Raw genomic sequence first — 20,731 nt, forward strand, 5'->3', positions numbered from 1 at the left:
GCACAAAGAGGCTGAATGAAGATTGTATAAAGAACCTTAATTGTGACACTTCCGAACTTTTTAGAGCTTAACTTTGCAACCTAAACAACGTTCTTTTAACATAGCTTTATTAATGTAATTTATATTGCCATAGCACTAATCAGGATCAGACAGCAAGACGGCACGGACCCTCTTCCAAGGAGTTTGCAGTCCGGGAAGTTAAGTAACACACAAAGGGTTGGGGGAAAGAAATGAAATCATTTTATTTGGTCTCCCTCTCAGTCAGTTCAATTCTGCTCTCCCATTCATGTATTCTCTGCTTCTTGTTACCCAATCAATTAACTTCTGTCCCCAGATTCCATTTCTTCCTCCCCTTCCCAACATCATACGCTTACTTCAGAGGCCCAGGCAACTCATTCCCAAAATTCCCCTTAGCTGGCAAGGAATCAGGTAGATATGAGGGAAGGCTCCTGGGCTGGATGGGCTGGGGTCCACGCTGGGGCTCCTGCTGGTTTTGGGGTAAAGCTGCAGGGGTTGGGGGAGGGCTCAGCAAAGCCACCCCCACAGCAATTCACACCTCTCCCTATTACTGAACAGGAAGAGGCCTGGCAGCTTCCTGCTGTTTAGCACCTCTCTCTGCTTCTCATGGGTCCCTGCTGAAGGGGCAGAGTGAACCCTCAATGACAGCAGCACTATTGTAGATGGCTGGGAGGCCCTGGCTGCAGCATCTCCAACTGCTTCCAGGCAGCACATCAGCAGGTATGTTCTGGGACTGGAGGCAGAGTGGCCCTCTACCCAGGCACCAGCCAGCAAAACATGAGGGATTGGGAGAGCACTGAGTGCCCAGACTACAGGAAGAGAACACACAGCTCTCCCCCTTATTTCCCTCTGTACATCTGTTGTCTCCTATATTTGCCAACATGCCTCCACCTGCCTTGTCCATGTCTCTGGCTAGAAATTTCAATCTGAACCCAGCTCACTGTCTGCCTGTAAAGAAACATGGCCCCTATTTTCTTATAATTCCCCTTTAACTTTTTTCTACCCTGTTGTAGATATGAGCTATTGACAAATGTTCATCTGTTACAGTTCTGTTAGAAACTCATAATCTGGCTGTCTGGACAACTCTGATAAACACAAAATCTTTTTGTATGACCTACATACACACCATCATAAATAAACCATTTAACATCTGGTAACAATCCACATTCGTTCCAAAATTTAGCAGCACTAGTGTGGGAAGATTTTTTGAAAAACAAATCTGATTGCAGTAGTTATCAAATATGCAACAGTAAAACTATAAAACATATTTTCCAAACCATCAGAACTAAAAACTGATCAGTGCTGCATCTCAAATATTACAGGAGGACAAAACTACCCCTTTTGATATTCTCATGGAGTCTTACAAAATTTTCTCCCTAATGTCAAAAGAATGTCAATCCTGTGCAAAGATAAACATACCTTCTCCTATCTAAAAAACCCTAAAAACTGATCTTGCCTTTTGACACAAGACTAAAGCATTCTCCAAGGAAGATGAAAAACTCAGGAAGCGATGGGTTTTGGATGTATTTAATGCTTTATATCTCTCCAGACAAGAGGGATATTTATTATTATAAATACAAAAAAGTACCATCTGCCATGCAGTGTTCTTCCTTAGACACAAAAGACAGAGTTCTTATACTGGCTGGGAAAACAACAATAGACCAAATTATACTTATACATATGTTCCAAATGAACAATCACAGGTCTTTTTAAAGAGTCAAACCTGACTAATTTCTAGGGATGCAGCTGGCCAGGGTATCACGAGAGGAGATTCTAGTAATTCCTTTAGACAGATCTGGCAGAGTAAATGGCAGAGAAAAAAATGAAATGCCTTTCAAAGCAAATTGCTAAGGCAGGACTAGGAGATAATCACACCTGTGCCTGCAATGGACAGCAGAACATTTGTTCATTTAATAGTTTATATATATATATATAAAAACAAAAGCACAGTGAATGGGAGAATACATATATACATATACACACACATATGTGTATATATATATTTTCTCCCATTCACTGTGCTTTTGTTAAAAGCATTAGAGCACTGGAGAAATCTCTCTTTCTGCTCATGTACCAATTAGCTTCTAGTTGATAGGAGCAAGAAGTACATATAGAATTGAATGGACCATGAATCACCTGTTCATACAAGATCCTTTAATTTCAACAAGGCAATAAAAATCACCATAACTGATTAATGGCACTCTAGAAACTAACCTACATCTTCTCTGGGAGGCAGCAGAAGTGATAATTAGGAGGAAATGATTTCCCTCGCTTCCTGGAGATAAAATTTAGCCCAGACACAAGTGAAACAGTTTTATGGCCAATTAGCACATTTGGAAAACATCCACAGACTGATTCCTAATCAAGACATTCCCACAAAGATATTGAAACTTAGCAGAAACAAACAAACCAAACATGGAATAAGAAAAACAAGATTTCATTATGAGAAATCCAACAACGCCTTAGTATGTCTTGGAAAAGGACAGAAAAAAACTTGACATGTCTTCCTTCCTCACTTACAACACTCCAAACACAGGACTGTAGTTTGATACACAAAAATGATCAGATACAAGTGACTTCTGAATGATAAAGAATCCAAGGAACAGTCAACTGACATATCCACAAACTGATTAGAATATTTAAAAAATTCCTGTCCAAGAAACCTGAGTGAGACAAAGGAAACTGAAGCTAGCAAAGTTATAAAATCCTTAGACTTAGGAAAAGCTTGCAGCCCTGATGAGATTGCAACACAGTTTGACGAAATCCTTACTGCAAATTCCCCTCCTTGCTGAAGTTTTTAATTGTTCATTTAAAGAATACAGTTCCAGTTTTGATGTTACATTCTAATATCACCTGGTGCCTCAAAGAGAATAAACCACCAGAAGAATGTTCTCACAACAGACTCCATTTTATTCCTTCAAAATTAAATGTCATAGGATCATCTACCAAATGGTCATAGTGCAGTCTCCATCACAGGCAATTTTAAAATCAAGATTGGATGTTTTTCTAGCAGATATACTTTGTCAAACAAGCATTAGTGTGAGGCACATCTATAGCCTATGTGATGCAGGAGGTCAGAGTAGATGATCACAGTGGTGCCTTGTGGCTTTGGAATCTATGAATCTATTCCTCCACACTGCTGGTGGATGTATGGCAAGGAGGCATTCAGCAACATCATTAGCAGTGGCCATATCCCCAAATCCAAAGTTTTTGTAACTCAAACAAATGTAATTATAAAAATCACAGATCTAGATATAACTCTAGATCCTTCAGCCTACTTACTAGGGGCTTTCCTGCAAATATCCTCTGGTGGGGCAACATAGAGATACCTGTTCTTGGCTAATTATGACAAAATTTTAAATGCAAATGTACAGATTCCATCTCTATGACTGGCTGGCTTGAAAGAATCTGAGACATTCTGATCACGGAGAAATGAACCCGTTCTCTCAAATGGTATGTCTACTCTTTGAGCTGGGGGTGCAATCCCCAGCTCAAAAAGACATACCAGTGGTAGCTATGATTGAGCTAATGTGCTAAAAACAGGGTGTAGCGACCGCACGCTGAGCAGGAGGACTGGCTAACTTTCCCAAATACATGCCTAGCATCTTGGATGAGTCGAGGTGACTAGCCCCTCTTGCCACTCAAGCTATTGAGCTATGCTAGTTATGATACAATATAGGGCCCTTTTTTTCCAATCTGTGAGAAGAGAAACCCCATTGATTCACTAGCTGCAAACATATTTTGGGGAGTGTCTGAGTCTCGCACTGGTTGACATCCAGATTCTTCTCACAGTCTTAATGGAATAAATATCATGGCAATGTGACATATTTGCAATTGCTATTATATTGTAATCAGACTTCAGAATTGATCAAAAGTGATCTCTTTTAGCAAAGCAAGAATTTCATTAATATTTCTCTTTTTCCATATCTAATCATCAGATTAAAAGAAACTTCATAAAATACAAATTAACAGTTTTCAGTTAGAAAAATATTCTTCACTTCTTTTCTTACAACACAGGGATAGTCTTAAGTACATGCTTAATCTTAAGCATATGCTTAAGCGCTTTGCTAAATTAGTGCCTTGAACAATTGCTGATTTCTGCATTTCAGAGGTGGGTGATAGGATTCATATAGAGAGTTTGCTTTTCAATTTAAAATTATACCTGAAATTTAAAAAAACCCACCACTTCTAGCAGATTTTTTTACATCACTGTTCTACTTTTGCTTCAAGTAACACCTAAGATTACTAAAACTGAAAGAGATTTAAAACATTCTCTATTTTTCCAGTTTGTTTATTTGTACATTTGACATTTTCTATCTAGTCAGTTTCATTATTTCTCATGAATAGTCAGCAAGTTGCCCCTGCTTGGTTAGTCAGAACACTTTTTAAAAATACAAAACTGATTGCGAAAGCTCAAAGGTCAACAGGGCCTCAGAGACAGGTGTAGTACCTGAAGCGACATTTAACTTACATTTTTGAAATTGGCTAGATTTCAGACAAGACAGTGTACTTTTCAGTTTCTAAAGAGCTTTAGAATATTTCACAATGAAATGCATGATGTATATGTGAGAGATCATTGTAACATACATTGCAGTTAACAGAAAAAATCAGATAACAAAGCAGTCGCTCATTATAGAACAGGTTGCATCTTGCCATCAATTGCATGAGGACCCCCCACTGAAGTCACTGGGGTTTTGCATAGAAATTGATGGCAGGATTTGGCAAAAGTTACGTCAATACCATTGACATGTTATTTTATTTGTTTCACTATTCCCCAAAAGAGAAGAATATCTCATCCCAGAGTGCAATAATTCTTTCAGGTTGCATTGCCTACCATTAGTATGGTTGCGATGACTTAAAATTGTAATCACATGGCCACCTTTTTACCACTTACAAACTGCCAATATCTGCTCCATCTAAAGTGATAAAAGAGTTTTGGAAGATGAATGAAAACTCTGAGCCGGGGTAAGCTGAAGAATTATAGGGTAGCACCATTAAACAAATAGGTTTAGTTTTACATATATTTCATTTGTGTCTATGAAGTAACAGCATTTTAAGTGAAAGAAGAGAGTTATGCTATTATAGCAGTCAATGGTATAATAACGTAAAGACCTTGGTCTTACCCTTTGTTTTCAAGTCGTTTAATACCTTTGATTCGGTGGGCAGTATATCGCTCACTAGTTTTATCTCAATATTTCGAGACGCCAGTTCTAGCAATTTTTCAAAAAGATGCTGGCCCTGGGGAAAATATCAAAGGAAAGCAAGGTTAATAAAATAAAGAACTGTTTGAATTATCCAGCAATAAAAAAAAAGACACACGTAAAAGCAAAATTATATTGGACAGTAACTGGAGTAAACAGCAGTTAGTCCACAACTATGCTGAAATCTGCCTAAAGACTGCCTCCAAGCCCTTGCTTGAAAAACCATTTTGAAGATCAAATTTGCCCCTCACTTATTCTAGATTGTGGTCAGTGGTGTTGCACAGGTGTAACTGATCAAATTTGGCCCTCAGTTCTTAATACTGCATTAACAGTTTAGGATTTAATTTCCTGGGTTTAAATAAAACAGAGACAAAGAATTTATTTTGTACTGACAATTCGGGAGGTAGTCCAGGAGTAGTACTAAGGGGGTGCTGTTGGGCACTAGTTTGTCTTTCTGCTGCTCTTGAATATACACAGTTAAACTGGTAATGAAAGTGGCCAGTTGTGCATGCTTAAGTGTGTCTTGGTCAAACATTCAGACCTTTTCTATTTCAAGCCACATTTTGAAGATTTTGCAAAGAATCACTGAAGACAAGATACATGTTAAGTCTGATCTTTCAAGACAAAGCTATTTTGGAATTCTCTAGGTTTTGTTAAAAATGCATTTTTAAATACTTATATAATTGTAAAAGCTAAAAGGGATTTTGGCTAAACTTTTAAAAAAGGAACCATTGGACTGAGACCAAGCATGAAATATTTAAATCCAAACAAAATATGCTGCTAAATTATAAATATCTAACATGAAGAGTCCAGAATATAATGTCCAGCTCACTATTAGCTATGGTATGCTATCACAATATAATGAGGATTTGTGTTTAATTGCTGCTATTTTAGCTCATTAAATACAGATGCCATAAATGATTAGAAGAACATAAAATAAAAAGTATGCAGGAGTCATGGTTTTATTTAACTGACTTAGCCAGGGTCTACCCTCAGAATACACATACACATTTCCCATGAAAGTTAGTGGGAGCTGTGCATGAACATCCCAGAGTAAAATCTAGCACAAAAACTTAAAAGGAAAAAAAAAAAAGCAAGTTTTCAAGAATCACATCATATTAACCTGCAAACAAACCATTCTATACCACCCCAGCAAGAAAAAAACATCTACAGAACCATGCCAATCAGCTCCCGGCACAAAACGTGCACCCTTCCCAAGCACATTGATCACACTAAAGCCTTAATAGGGTCCATGCCAGGAAAATGACTCATGCGAAAAATAGTATGTGATCATGTGATTAAATATCATAATGCATATGCACAAAGGGCTGGAATTAAGGTTGCACAGGCAAGCTAAATTCAGCATTTCCTAACTTTGCTTGACTCTGCCACCTAAATAATGTTGTTTTAACATAGCTAAGGCTCCACTCAGACCCCTTCCTGTCCCTCCCCATCTGCACAGGAGTGAGTAGCAACCCCCAGCAGCTGCTCTCCCTCCCACACACACATCTGTGGTGTACGTAGTCTGCACAAGGAAGTAAGGGAGCATCTTCCATCCCTTTATTCTACAGTGTGGAAAGGAAAGGCATCTCACTATTGAGTCCCATGTCATTGTATACTTAGCATAAGTGAAGTACAGGAGGTCTCTTAACCTGTCTGTAATACGGCTCCATTTCTAACCATTCATTTTCAATGTGCTATGTATACATCAAGGCAAAATAAGAACAGCAGGCTTTTAAAAACAAGTTGAAATGCTTCCTCCAAATTATAGGGAAGCCACAGGGTTGCTATTACAGTAAACAATTGTTTATTTTTACTTGTGTTACATACAAAACCACCGCCCAGCTCCTGTCTCAGCACAGAGCTCACAGAAACTCCAGGAAACCATTGGGCTCTGCTGCTATGAATGCACCACTGCATCTTAAATGCAGAAACTCCCCCGACTGAAATAGCTTCTAATGGGGCTGCCCAGTTCATCTCTTTTCCAGGGCAGAAGTCACTGACCAGCTAGATGTAATAGGAGAATCAGAAAACATTTTTATTCAAATTACAAATTGCTCACTATAATTCTGTTCTGCCTTTCCTAAGATCACTAGATGGCCCTACACACAATATTCCCCTCTCCTTATTCCCTAAGGACTAACGGTATAGGCACCAACTCTGTGGGTGCTCTGGGGCTGGAGTGCCCACCAGCAGCCCCCTCGAATCAGCTCCTCTCCCACCCCTCCCAGTGTGTCCCACCTGCTGGCAGGCCCCACCAATCAGCTCCTCCCCCTCCCCCTAGCACCTCCTGCCCGCCGCGATCAGCTGTTCAGCGGCATGCAGGAGGAGGGGCAGAGCAAGGGCGTAGTACAATCAGGGGACAGGGCAGAGGTGGGAAAAGGCGGTGAGTGGGAGAAGGCGAGGCAAGGGTGGAGCCTTGAGGGAAGGGGTGGAGTGGGGGCAGAACAGGGATCAAGCACCACCAGGGAAATGAAGAAGCTGGCACCTGTGACTAAAGGCATGATCCAACTCCCACTGAAATGAGTGGGAGTCTTTCTGCTGTCTTCAGTGGGGAGTGGATCAGTCCCTTAGCCCTTAGGGGCTGAAAGATGTTTAAGATTGCAACTTCTGACTGATGGCTGCCGGTGCATAGCAAAAGCAGGCATCTACTCTGAAAATCCTGAGCAATATTTTTACTATCAACAGACCAATGATATAACCCTAGAAAAAACAGTTTTCTTTGTCGAAATATGGTGTTTGTATTCTTAAATTGTAAAAACATTGAAAATCTCAATATAGAAAATGTTAAATAAAAACCAAAAACATTTAATAAAACAGCCAAGGTCATGATGCTAATGAAGGCCATGTAGTGGCTAGAGAGAGTGGTAATATGTGTTCACTATGAGTAAGAGTGCTGAGAATTGTTGGAGATATACAAATGAAAAGATTTGCCTTTTTCCTATTTGTCACTGCATGGTCTACGCTCTTGGCAGGTGCTCAGTCCCACACAATGCTGAATTTAGACTCACAAAACAACTATGAAAAACACTGAACTCTTTGTATTTAAAGCCTCTTACATCTAGTACTAGTAACTAGGGGAAATTTTACAAATATTTCCTAATACAACGCAGGATTAAGTCTCTTAAATGATGCACTGTGTTGGTTAAACTATCCTGCTTTCTTTCCATTTAATATTTCGGACCCAGCTGGTAATATTTCTTGATATGTTTATTTGTAATTTTACTGTTATTGTTCTCTGCAAAAGGACCAGGGAGACGATCTGAAGAGTTTTGTCACTGCTGTCAGCGGCCTTGAAATGTTTCAGTCAAATAAGAGTCCTCATGCTGTAACTCAGGGATTTGTGAGACAATATCAGACTGCTATGTGACTACACGACAGTCTCCAGTATCATTTCTTACATAGTCAGCTTATGAGATTTGAAAAGAAATCAGGTACCAGACCAAGTACCATGAAATTGCAGCATGCTATTATATAACCTTTATGAAACCATGCCTCTTAGGAAGCTGGCTATATTCTCTTGCATTTTGCACAACCCATTGAAACAACCTTCTGAAAAAGGCAAAGTATGATACAACAAAGTATGTTTCACATGAACAAACTGTCATTCTCTGGACAGTTTTGGATCTAAATTACCAATGATCCACAAGGTCAATCCCAGCTATAGATGCCCCAGGAAATGGGTGCATTAAAAGCATCACTGAATTAAAAAAATAAAAGTCAAGAAATGAAGCCAATTTCTTCATTCTCACCAGATGACCTGATTTTAGACTAGCTGATTTCCCTTGCTGCTGGTATCTTTATAAGCATGCATGTCTCATTCAAAATAAAACAGGGGAAGTGCAAGAACAGAGAACTACATTTATTACAGCAGTACAGGAAACTGAATTATTTCTCCCTTCAATAACTTGGGTACCTAAAGTTTTGACAATGCTTTACAATTTTATCTCTCTGAAAAAGCAGACAGTCTAATTCATGCTATTTTTATTCATTTACTGTGTTAGTATTGTTAATACTTATCTAATGGCCAACTCTCTGGGTACATTTACAGCTATCAAGCATAATAAAAAAAAATCATAAACACACTGGCAGCAGCGAATAGGGGAAAAAAACTTCCTAAATTCAGCAACCAACGCTTCTTGTAAAACAGACACACTCTTCTAATCTTCCAGCCTTCTAAAACGAAGATGTGAGCATCACTTCTTGGCTGGTGTGATTGCAGAGCCATTGGCCATTATCTTTGAAAACTCATGGCGATCCAGGGAGGTCCCGGACAACTGGAAAAAGGCAAATATAGTGCCCATCTTTAAAAAAGGGAAGAAGGAGAATCTGGGAACTACAGACCGGTCAGCCTCACCTCAGTCCCTGGAAAAATCATGGAGCAGGTCCTCAAGGAAATCATTTTGAAGCACTTGGAGGAGAGGAAGGTGATCAGGAACAGTCAACATGGATTCACCAAAGGAAAGTCATGCCTGACCAACCTGATTGCCTTCTATGATGAGATAACTGGCTCTGTGGATATGGGGAAAGCAGTGGACGTGATACATCTTGACTTTAGCAAAGCTATAGTCTCCCACAGTATTCTTGCCAGCAAGTTAAAAAAGTATGGATTGGATGAATGGTCTATAAGGTGGATAGAAAGCTGGCTAGATTGTCGGGCTCAATGGGTAGTGATCAATGGCTCGATGTCTAGTTGGCAGCCGGTATCGAGCAGAGTACCCCAGGGGTGGGTCCTGGGGCCGGTTTTGTTCAACATCTTCATTAGTGATCTGGATGATGGGATGGATTGCATCCTCAGCAAGTTTGCAGATGACACTAAACTGGGGGGAGAGGTAGATACGCTGGAGGATAGGGATAGGCTCCAGAGGGACCTATACAAATTGGAGGATTGGGCCAAAAGAAATCTGATGAGGTTCAACAAGGACAAGTGCAGAGTCCCGCACTTAGGATGGAAGAATCCCATGCACCGCTACACACTGGGGACCGAGTGGTTAAGCAGCAGTTCTGCAGAAAAGGACCTGGGGATTACAGTGGATGAGAAGCTGGATGTGAGTCAGCAGTGTGCTCTTGTTGCCAAGAAGGCTAACGGCATATTGGGCTGCATTAGTAGGAGCACTGCCAGCAGATCAAGGGAAGTGATTATTCCCCTATATTCGGCACTGGTGAGGCCACATCTGGACTATTGCGTCCAGTTTTGGGCCTCCCACTACAGATGGGATGTGGACAAATTGGAGAGAGTCCAGCGGAGGGAAACGAAAATTATCAGGGAGCTGGGGCACATGACTTACGAGGAGAGGCTGAGGGAACTGGGATCGTTTAGTCTGCAGAAGAGAAGAGTGAGGGGGGATTTGATAGCAGCCTTCAACTACCTGAAGGGGGGTTCCAAAGAGAATGGAGCTATGCTGTTCTCCGTGGTGGCAGAAGACAGAACAAGGAGCAATGATCTCAAGTTGCAGTGGGGGAGGTTTAAGTTGGATATTACAAGACACTATTTCACTTGGAGGGTGGTGAAGCACTGGAATGGGTTACTTAGGGAGATGGTAGAATCTCCTTCCTTAGAGGTTTTTAAGGCCCGGCTTGACAAAGCCCTGGCTGGGATGATTTAGTTGGTGTTGATCCTGCCTTGAGCAGGGGGTTGGACTAGATGACCTCCTGAGGTCTCTTCCAACCCTAATCTTCTATGATTCTATCTTCAGCTGGAGCTCAGAAATGTCTCCCCCAGCCTGTCAATGGGGGCCAGCGGCTGGGCTGTTGATCAGATGAGCAGAGGAAAGACAACCCCTGAGAGTAAGAAGTAGGGGAGGGGCAAGCTTGGCTACTCTGTGGCCTGTCCCAGAATGCTGCCTGGGTGGGAAAGGGAGCAGGGTGGAGAAGAACGTCTCTCCTGCCCCTACCCTTGCTTGATGTGAAGACCTGAGGGCATGCACTAGCCATTCTGCTGGGGTTGCTACCCTGCACTATACTGGAGGTATAGTTTGACCTCTGTGTCCAAGAAGCTGTGTGTCTGAATGACCCATCAATGTTTTCAGGATCAGAAAGGAATTTTTTCTCCAGGGCAAGACCAACAAAGTGTCAGGTGGGATTTTCTGCCCTCTTTGAAGCACCCTGGAGGCCCAGTTTTAGGTTAATAAAAAGAGTAAGGCCAGGATTTTAAAGTTATACATTTGTGAGCAAGTTTGTAATTTTGTCACAACTTGCAGCCAGTGTCCAGTGTGGACGAGAAGCTCAAATGGGTAAACATGAGACCTAGAACAGGACTAGTGGACCCTGTTAGCTTGAAGGAATAAGAGGAGACCTCACACTGTTGCAGACTGAGCCACCCCTCATGTGTACCCTTATTCCCTCTCACAGGAGGGGGGTAAGAGCATTCAGAGGTGGGCTGTATCCTAAGGGTTGAACTGAAGAGGGCCAACCCCAAGTATTGGTTATTTGAAGGCCATTTAACACCGCACAGGACCCAAATAAAAGCCTGCTCTTTGGGGAAGTGGAGTGACCTAGCCTACCCCTTGAAGTTAAAAGTTAATGAAATTGCCATCTTCTTCTTTTAAATCCATCGGTGTTTGTGTTTCTTCCCCTGCATGTTCTAATCATTACATCGAGGTGTATGTATTTTGGAGAGGGTGAAGTACTCTTTAATCTTTGCTGGTAGGTTTCGCTGGTTATTGCAGGTACATGGTGGTGGCTGCCAACATTTTTGATTATCTGTTATGAATAAATAATTTTCAGGAGTGTTTAGAACCTGGGACATCACCTTCTCCTGCCCATCTTCAGACATATAAATAAATAAATAAATAAATAATGTGTCAGAAAAGAAGCCGCCTGACACCGCCCTGTATGTGGCATGGATGTTGAAGGTACCAAGGAAAATCACCGCCGAAGGTTGCGGTACCTGCCTAGACAAATAGCTCAGGCAGGAAATGTGAGGTGGAGTGGGGGAGTTTGCGCACCAAATTAATCCTGTCCTGGGACTTGCCTATCAGCTTGATAAATGTGGGGCTGGCCACTTCTTTCACTTGAGGATGGTTGCAAAAAGCACAGCTTTCCCACCTTTCCAGCCTTCTCCTAGTTAGTGTTAAAACAAGCACCCATACAGGGAAAGCTGTGGCAACACAGAGCCAGTTAAACACCATGCAACAGTGGATGCTGCTAACTTAACCTCACACTGAATAATATGCTTACTTGCTGGAATTTTACAGTGTCATTTGCCCAGGTTTCTAGTGTGTAAACTCAATATCAAGGGTGCAGATTACTTGTGAACATAGGCTTTATATGGTCACTAGTTAGGGTGACCAGACAGCACATGTGAAAAATCGGGACAGAGGGTGGGGGGTAATAGGAGCATATATAAGAAAAAGACCCAAAAATCGGGACTGTCCCTATAAAATCGGGACATCTGGTCACCCTATCACTAGTGTCACTAAAGTTACATCTACCCTGATTGCTGTAGTCTAGAGCAATGGTTCCCAATTTATGAGCAAGCCCTTTTTGATGACCGGATTAGTCCATGGAGCAAGGAAAAGTGAAAGAGAAGGAAGGAATTCTGGGAGTAAGGGAAGTGGCATGATCCTAAATTTTGCCCCATTCCCCACTGAAAATGTGCTGGAATCTACCCCTGAAAGTTTCCTCTCTCTAGTCCCATTGTGTCTCATAACTAAGATGGCCAGGGAAGGAACTATTGTTCGGTAGGTTTTGGAAGCAGTCCAGGACCTTTTGCCTGCTCCCAGGATATCTACTTCAATTTTGAGAGCACATGCAGGCTGACTATGCAAAACCACCAATGCAAGCCCATTCCCCTCCCCAGGAACATGTAGCTTTCTGCTGAGAGGGTGAAAGAAAAGGTTCGGTGGAATCAGCGGAAGAAAAATATACACAACATTTCATCACAAGATGCTTGTTCACTTGAATTTCTACGTTGTAGAAGTCTGTATCAGCACTAAACATTGTAGAATCATATTTTACAGCTGAACAGCCCCGTACTATCAGCATTATACTCTTAGACCTCAGAGTGCAGCACGCTGTAACCCGAGGCATCAGTAGGAATTTATTTATTTAAATTTATAAAGAACAAACCAAAAAAGGTGCCTATCAGAGACATATGTGGTCATTCAAACATCAAAATAAAAGACATCCAACAGCAAACTCCAGAAGTCCTTGTAGAAAGGTTTGCATAGCAGCATGCTCTGAAGAGCAACACATTTGGGCTACTTCAGAGCAGGGTGTGAGTGAGTTCCAAAGCATAAGGGCCTTCATGGAGAAGGCCAATCCTCCCTTGGTTTCTGATAAAACAAATACCCATACAGTGAAGCATCAATAAAAATCCAATACGACATATGAAGCATCTTATGTACATGGCAGTTTCTGATCTAGTTGCTTTGTCCTCATTCTTCCCCATTGCCTAGTTTTGGGCAAGTTTCAGTTTACCCAAATGTGCAAAGACTTGAGGACACCTTGCTTTTACTTTTGTGAATTATTAGATTGCAATTGTCAAAAATTTCAGACTTCTGCGATTGCTCTCCCACTTGACTAGGAACTTTGATTTTCCAAAACAAGAAAATGCAGCACTCTAAGGCCTGGTCCCCACTTAGTCCGGACTTCGGACTAAGGTACGCAAATTCAGCTACGTTAATAACGTAGCTGAATTCGAAGTACCTTAGTCCGGACTTACCGCGGTCCAGACGCGGCCGGAAGTCTCCCCCCGTCGACGCCGCGTACTCCTCTCGGCGAGCTGGAGTACCGGCGCCGACTGTGAGCACTTCCGGGATCGATCCGGGATCGATTTATCGCGTCTTAACCAGACGCGATAAATCGATCCCAGAACATCGATGGCGTGCCGCCGGACCAGTAAGTGAAGTGAAGACTAGGCCTTATTTAGCTAAACTCTCATTTATTCTCCTTTCCTGCAATAACTGCGGTGCATGTTTCGGGTGGAGAATACTGTGTCATCATGCCTGGAATCCATCTCTGAAGATTTCTTCAGCATACTAGCCCTTTCGGATGAAAAAATTGGGTTGATAAAAGATCTATTGACTGTTCTGTTCACTTTGCTGTGCAACTGAGAGCAGGTCTATGCTACTGGTACAGTCAATCTAACTGACGTCAATCAGAGGTGTGAAAAAAACACCCCTCCAAGAGATGCAAGTTTTGCGCTGTCCACACCAGTGCTATGTCTGTGGGAGACATTCTCCCACTGACATAGCTTATGTTTCTTGCCAAGGTGGAGTAATTATGCCAACAGGAGAGCACTCTCAACAGACCTGCTACAACTGCCCAGTTGCATTGGTATAGCTTCTACTCCTGGGGGAATTCTGCACCAAAAAATTAAAAATTCTGTGAACAATATTTTCAAATTTTGCAAAATTTTGCATATTTTATTTGGCAAAATAACACAATATAATCATATCAGTTTCAATTATTTTTTGGTCATTTATTTTAAAAAACTGTCAGCAAGTATGTCTGTAACAATACAGACAAGAAAGATTCAGAAAATGTTTTTTGACAAATAGATTCCTTACTAGAAATATTAATACAGTACTCTGAGTAATAATTCATTTAAACTACAATACAGAACCATATTTCCTGCAGTCCCCAGCAGTAGTGCAAAGGTTGGGGGGAGTCAGGGGTAATGGAGGAGCTGAGGAAGAGGGAAATAATTGCTTGGAAGGAGTCTGGGTGTGCACTTGGAGGGCGGTTAAATATGGGTAGGAAAAGTATGGAACAGGGTTGTTGTTTTTTTGAGGGGGATGACTGTTAGGGAGCTTCCACCATGGAGACGCTGGCTGACTGCTAGCCTCTCCCATTCAGTCAGGTACATGTGTCCCTCCAACCCCACTCAGACACCCACTCTCCCCATCCATGTGTCCTTGCACCCCCTCCCCCTTCCCCTGTCCCCATGTGACTCTGTGCCCCCAGCCACTCTCCTGTCCCTGTGTCCTTTCACCCCCTCCCCGTTTTCCTATGTGTCTCTGTGCCCTGACCCAGCCACGCCCCTGTCCCTATGTAGCTCTGCACCCCCTCCCACATCACCATGTGGCCCTGTGCCTCCACTCCCATTCAGCCCCTGCCCCAGTCTGTATTCCCCCACTAGCCCTTATGACCCCCTGTCTGACCCCCCCAGCACCCGACACTATCTGTCTCCCCATTGTCCCGTCTCCTGACTTGGCCTGACAGGCGCTGTGAAGAAGGCACTACAGGGTCTCTCTCTTCCCTTGCTGGCTGGGAGCAGCTGCTGTGTTCTATCATCACAGCGCCCTCTGGTGGGCAAAAGGCAGAACTGCAACAACTTTTCAGCAGAAGCTTTTTTTCTGCGCAAAAAATTAAAAATATGCACGACTCATTAATTATGTGCACGTGCAGTGGTGCAGAATTCCCCCAGGAGTAAGCTTTGTTGATGTAGCGCTGTAGTGTAGACTTGCCCTGAGAAAGTTGCAGACATTTTTTGCAGTCTTTAGTAGAAGTAATCACTCACTGTTATAAACCTGTCAGCAGGCAGAAATGAATAAATAGAGCTGAACATTATGAAAAATACATTTACTTTTGCTTATTTAAACTTTGCATTGAGGGAGAGGGAACAAACCTGAATGCCTCCAGTCCCTCACCTTACCTACTCTGCTAATGACAACCATAGCTGTAATTTTTGCTTTACATCTGAATGCATCACAGTGAATTAATTTGATGTTCAACTCCCAATTTTTTAGTTTGCTATTTTTGTTCTCTGTTTGGGATTTGTTAGGCTCTGCTGGTTCAGAAGTAAATGACGTTGAGTTTTTTCAGATGAAATTTTATTTTAATTCATGCACATACTAATAACTGTGAACATCTAAGACATTTTCTCTTCAAATTCATCTGCTTGAATGACAGTGCCTGGGTTTCAAATATCTTAGAAAATAAATGTAAATAATTACATTGTGGAATGTCTCACTGTTTTGACATGTACTGAGTTTATTATATTCCAATATTTAGATGTATTCTTAAAGGATGAGTGGGGGTGGTGGTAAATTGTGACTTTGGCTTCCCACCTCAGTTTTTCACTCATTTAAATCAATATATAAATGCACATTTTAGGGCATCATGTATTTCTATATGTTTTTAGGAAAGAATGTAATTATACGCAGTCCTATTGAGGGTTATAAACTTCCTGTTTGAGAAGAAGGAGAATCCAGTTCATGACTGAAAATACTGGCCATCCAAAGTACCATATTTTGTTTGTTTAGAATACTGGTGGTTGTCTGTTATGCAGTAAATGGAATTTTGACTATGTAGTGTGAACAGGACTAGAAAGAAAACAGTTTGTGACAGTGTAATATGTTGGATTCCTTACAACTGAAATAGTTTCCCCTCATTCATTTTTCAGCTGATTCCCTGTAATTTTACTGAACAACCTATTTCCCCCAAAGACTCAAATAGTGTAAAGTAAGCACTAGAAGATGTGCACTCTACTTATTAGGGTCTGAAATATCTTAGTTCATCAGAGTGAGTCCATTTAAAAATATATCCTAGTAGTCTATCCGAGAGACATGTTCTTATATGCTCAGTGTTTGATGATGTAGCATAATGGGGAAAGCATCTTTGTCCCTTTCTCCATTAGAAAGGAACTCTTGTTATTTTGAAAGATTTTGATATCATAGAACCAGAGAATGAAAATGTACCCCCGTACTTTCTGAGATGAGACATGGCCTCTATTTTTCTGTGTAAATTTCGTCCACCTATTTTGACTGCAAAAATAATCTAACTACTTGTTCCTCTATCTGATTGCCAGGTAATAATCAAAATACCTAGCTTTGATACAGTACTTTTCATTAGTAAGTGTCAAATAATTTTATATCATTATCCCCATTTTACAGATGGGAAACTGAGGCCCAGAGTGAGGAAATGACTTGGCCAAGGTCAACCAGAATGCCAAAAACAGAGCTAGGAATAGTCCCGGTCTGTCCACTTGGTCACACACTTGCTATGTGATTCCTAAGTGTTCCTCCCCACTCCTGTACATTTTGTTATAGTGGAAAGGGAATAATGGTGGTGCTTTGAAATGTTTAGTGTCAGAAATATCATCCATGGTTTATGTCAGTTTCATTACATGGTGGTTACAGTAATTTAAAGCGAGCAAGAGAGAAAACTGGTGTGTCTCACTCCTTCTCCACCCCCTTCTTCACCCCTCCCCACAACATGTAGCTCCCACCAACATTTCCAGCTCCTCTTCCCTTTCCCATCTCATTAAGCCAAACTTCGCCACCGTAGAACCCATTAACATGTAAGAAGCTGCTCCTTGCTCTCTCCTGCTCTATATCCCGCTGCATTCACATATCACAGGCAGCAGATTACTGTAGGGTTACATGCTACCTTGGTTATGAAACCAGAGTTGTACACTGAACTAGGCTCATCACTCCAACTAACCACCTCCAGCTGGCACACTTGACTCTGCTTCCTCTAGTCTTCTCCAGCCATGCCCCAAGGTCCACCTAGTCTACTCTCCTCCTAAAAAGGCCCCCCATACTAGAGACCTAACAGTGGCACAGCTGTACCGATGCAGCTATGCCGCTGTAACAGCTCACAGGTAGCCACTCTATGCCAATGGGAGAGAGCTCTCCCGTCAGCATAATTAAACCACCTCCAATGAGCGGCAGTAGCTATGTCATCTCCCGCTGACAGAGCTAACAGCACTGGTGCTTCTGTCCGGGTAACTTATGGCACTCTGGGGTGTGTTTCTTATACCGACAAAAGTGCTGGTATAGACATAGCCTAAGTTACCTTTTACATCTGCATCAGCCATAGCCTTGCTTGAAAAGATGGTGAACTTTATAAATCATTGCTATATTACTAAAATACTACATTAAATACCCCTAAACAAAGGCAAATAGTGGTAATTAGCTTTGTTTTAAAATACATTATCTAAATTTAAAACAATAAAAAAAAATTTAACATGACTTTATAGGCAACCAATTTAATTTTAAGCCAAATTTATGTTAAAAGCAATTTGGTTTGTCAGTTTCTCTTTTTACATACAGACAAAACTGCTAGGGAAGGTACTTCCCCTTTAGTGTTCAGCAACATATTGATTGCTGGGCCAAAGACTTTTAATGACTTTTGATTGGTTTCTGTAAGTTTGTTTGTTTTTTAAATGAAGATTAACTGGGAATTACAAATTAAGAGCACAAACTTAATATTTTTAATGTTATAATTACTTGATAAATTATTAAGATGAACGGATAGATACTTAATGGAATCTTTTAAAAGGTAATTATTTCATCCATATACTTTGCATAACTGTTTCTACCTTTGTTATAGCTGGCAGTCCCCCCACCGGGTTATAAAATAGATAGTTACAAGGCCTCTAAGACCTGTGATTAACTAAGCTTCCATTATTTTCTTATAAATGGAGATTACTTCTTTTGGTCTTTTGAGACTCCCACTCACTTGACCATTCCTTTACTTGATTTTTAAGCTTCTTACAATCAGCTTTTTGGGATTCCACCTTGTCCTGCAAGGATGTCCCTACTAAATATTACTGACACCTTAAAGGAGTGAAGCCAAATAAAGTTATAATTAATAGAGCCCACTTCCAGGACTTTTAGAGACTTTTAGGATGGTATTCCTTTCGTATCCTTATTTGCACTCTTATTCAACTGGTTATTTTTATACAAAATCCATTAAAATCCTCCACAATTCACTAAAGGGACTGTCTGTCATTTCCTCCCTTCTCTATTCGCTGCCAGGAAGCACTTGTGGTGCTTTCTTCCCCTTCAGCTATTAGTGGCCAGAAATCCTTCAGATCACAATGGGCTGGTAACATATATCCACCGAGGTGTCCCACAGAGTTTCCCTTAATCTTCTGTCAGGGCACAGTCCAGAGAAGTCTTATATTTCAGGGATCCTCTGGTCTGTAAATAACTGTGGGGTCCCAACACTACCGCTTATTCAGTTAATATCTGGTACCACTATTCATATACCACAATATCTACCCACTAACATCTGTACATTTAAAACAAAAATAATTATCTTCTTGCGAAATTGCAAAATGACTAATCATAACAATTTACTTTTCCCACACAAGACGTCTCCCCCCCAAACTCCTTTCTTGAGAAATTCCAACCTGGGTTTCTTCTTGAGAAACAAGAGGGCACTCACACCCATTCTCTTATTTCTTATCTTTAATTTCTCTTATTTTTCTTTTTCTTACCATTTTCTTTATGGGCTCATAATTTCACAATGACAAAAGAAAAAGAGATAGAACTGCACAAGAATAAAAACAGGAACTGAGAAGTGGAAGTGCCATTCCAGGTTGATTACACAGCCGTGGCGGTTTGCCCTGCTCAGAGTCAGACTATGACAAGGATATTATTCCCAGGCTAGCACCAAGGATGGTCTTGACCTATCTCTGTCTCACTACACAGTGGCCTTCTTCTCTATGTGCTCTTTCTGGTCCCATCTGTTGTGCCAAATCTGTAACTTAACTGATGGATTTGTGTATTGATTAATCTCTTAGACTGCAGTGGTCAATAAGAGTTCAGTCTCCTGAGTGGCTACAGAATCAGGAATGATCATCAGTATCATTAGATTGAGAGACATGAGGAGCACACAAGAAACAACTGAAATTGATCACAAGTTCCTTTATTAACAAATACACTAAGCAAATAAACAATCCCACAACATTGAAGTACAGCAGCAGATAGAGAGACAGTGCAAAGCGGTTAGCCTTGTGACTGCCATCACTCATCTCTCCTGCTGGGAAACCCTGGAGTGTCAGTCATCATCTGCCTCCTCCTCCTCCTCACCAGAGGGTGTCATCCTGGTGTCTCTGAAGGCACACAGGCCCAGATACAGATTTTATAATGTGTTATGCTGACACCCACTAGGGTTTGTACATATTTATGAAGGTTTCAACTCCTTTTCCTTATTTATACTTCCACAGCCCACTAAGTTTGGTGTGGCCACTTTTATAGACTAACTTATTAACATTTATGTCACTTAGTCACCGTAACAACTTGGTTAGCACATTGCTGACACCCTATGTTTGCAAAAATCCCCAAAATACTCTATCAGACTTTAACTGGTACATTGCAATATATATTTCCTAAATATCAGCACTTAGCACAACTATTCCTTTGATTGTTTCATCTCATAACATAGGCTGACATGAGTAACTAACCAATGAGTCACCTATCTTTAGGCCTGAGACCTTGATTGGCTAAGCTAAATATCTTGTAGGCCTCAGGCCTACAAGTCCTGAATTACAACATTAATTAATACTTATATTTCACCTCTATATCCTAAATATACCTGGTATCTTTTACTATTGGCTATAACCCTCCCTAACCACCAAACTTCCTTTGCTATTACTCACATTCTCCAATCCCTCCCATCCTCGCCCCTTCCACTCCCCTAATCCCTATCCCTTCCCCTTACCTGAGACCCTCAACTCCTCTCCCACCCATTCCATTCATCCCCTCTCCATAATACCCCCATCCCTTACTACAGACCCAAACCCCTCTCCCCCATTCCCACCTAATCACACCTCC

General features: G+C 41.3%; 1 protein-coding gene across 6 annotated transcripts in view; it reads right to left on the reverse strand.

Annotated features, from left to right (window-relative positions):
* The window catches only part of PLD5 (phospholipase D family member 5), a 261,310-nt gene that overhangs the window by 86,920 nt on the left and 153,659 nt on the right, over positions 1-20,731 (reverse strand). For 4 of the 6 annotated variants that reach the window (XM_042848386.2, XM_008170449.4, XM_024107156.3 and 1 more), the window contains one exon: positions 5,142-5,256. In XM_042848386.2, the coding sequence (XP_042704320.1) occupies positions 5,142-5,256 (115 nt within the window). Of the gene's footprint in view, positions 1-5,141; positions 5,257-20,731 lie in introns of those variants that run through there. The other 2 variants (XM_008170452.3, XM_008170454.3) reach the window with 2 other exon arrangements.

This window comes from Chrysemys picta, chromosome 3 (assembly GCF_011386835.1).
Source record: "Chrysemys picta bellii isolate R12L10 chromosome 3, ASM1138683v2, whole genome shotgun sequence".
Lineage (NCBI taxonomy): Eukaryota > Metazoa > Chordata > Testudines > Emydidae > Chrysemys > Chrysemys picta.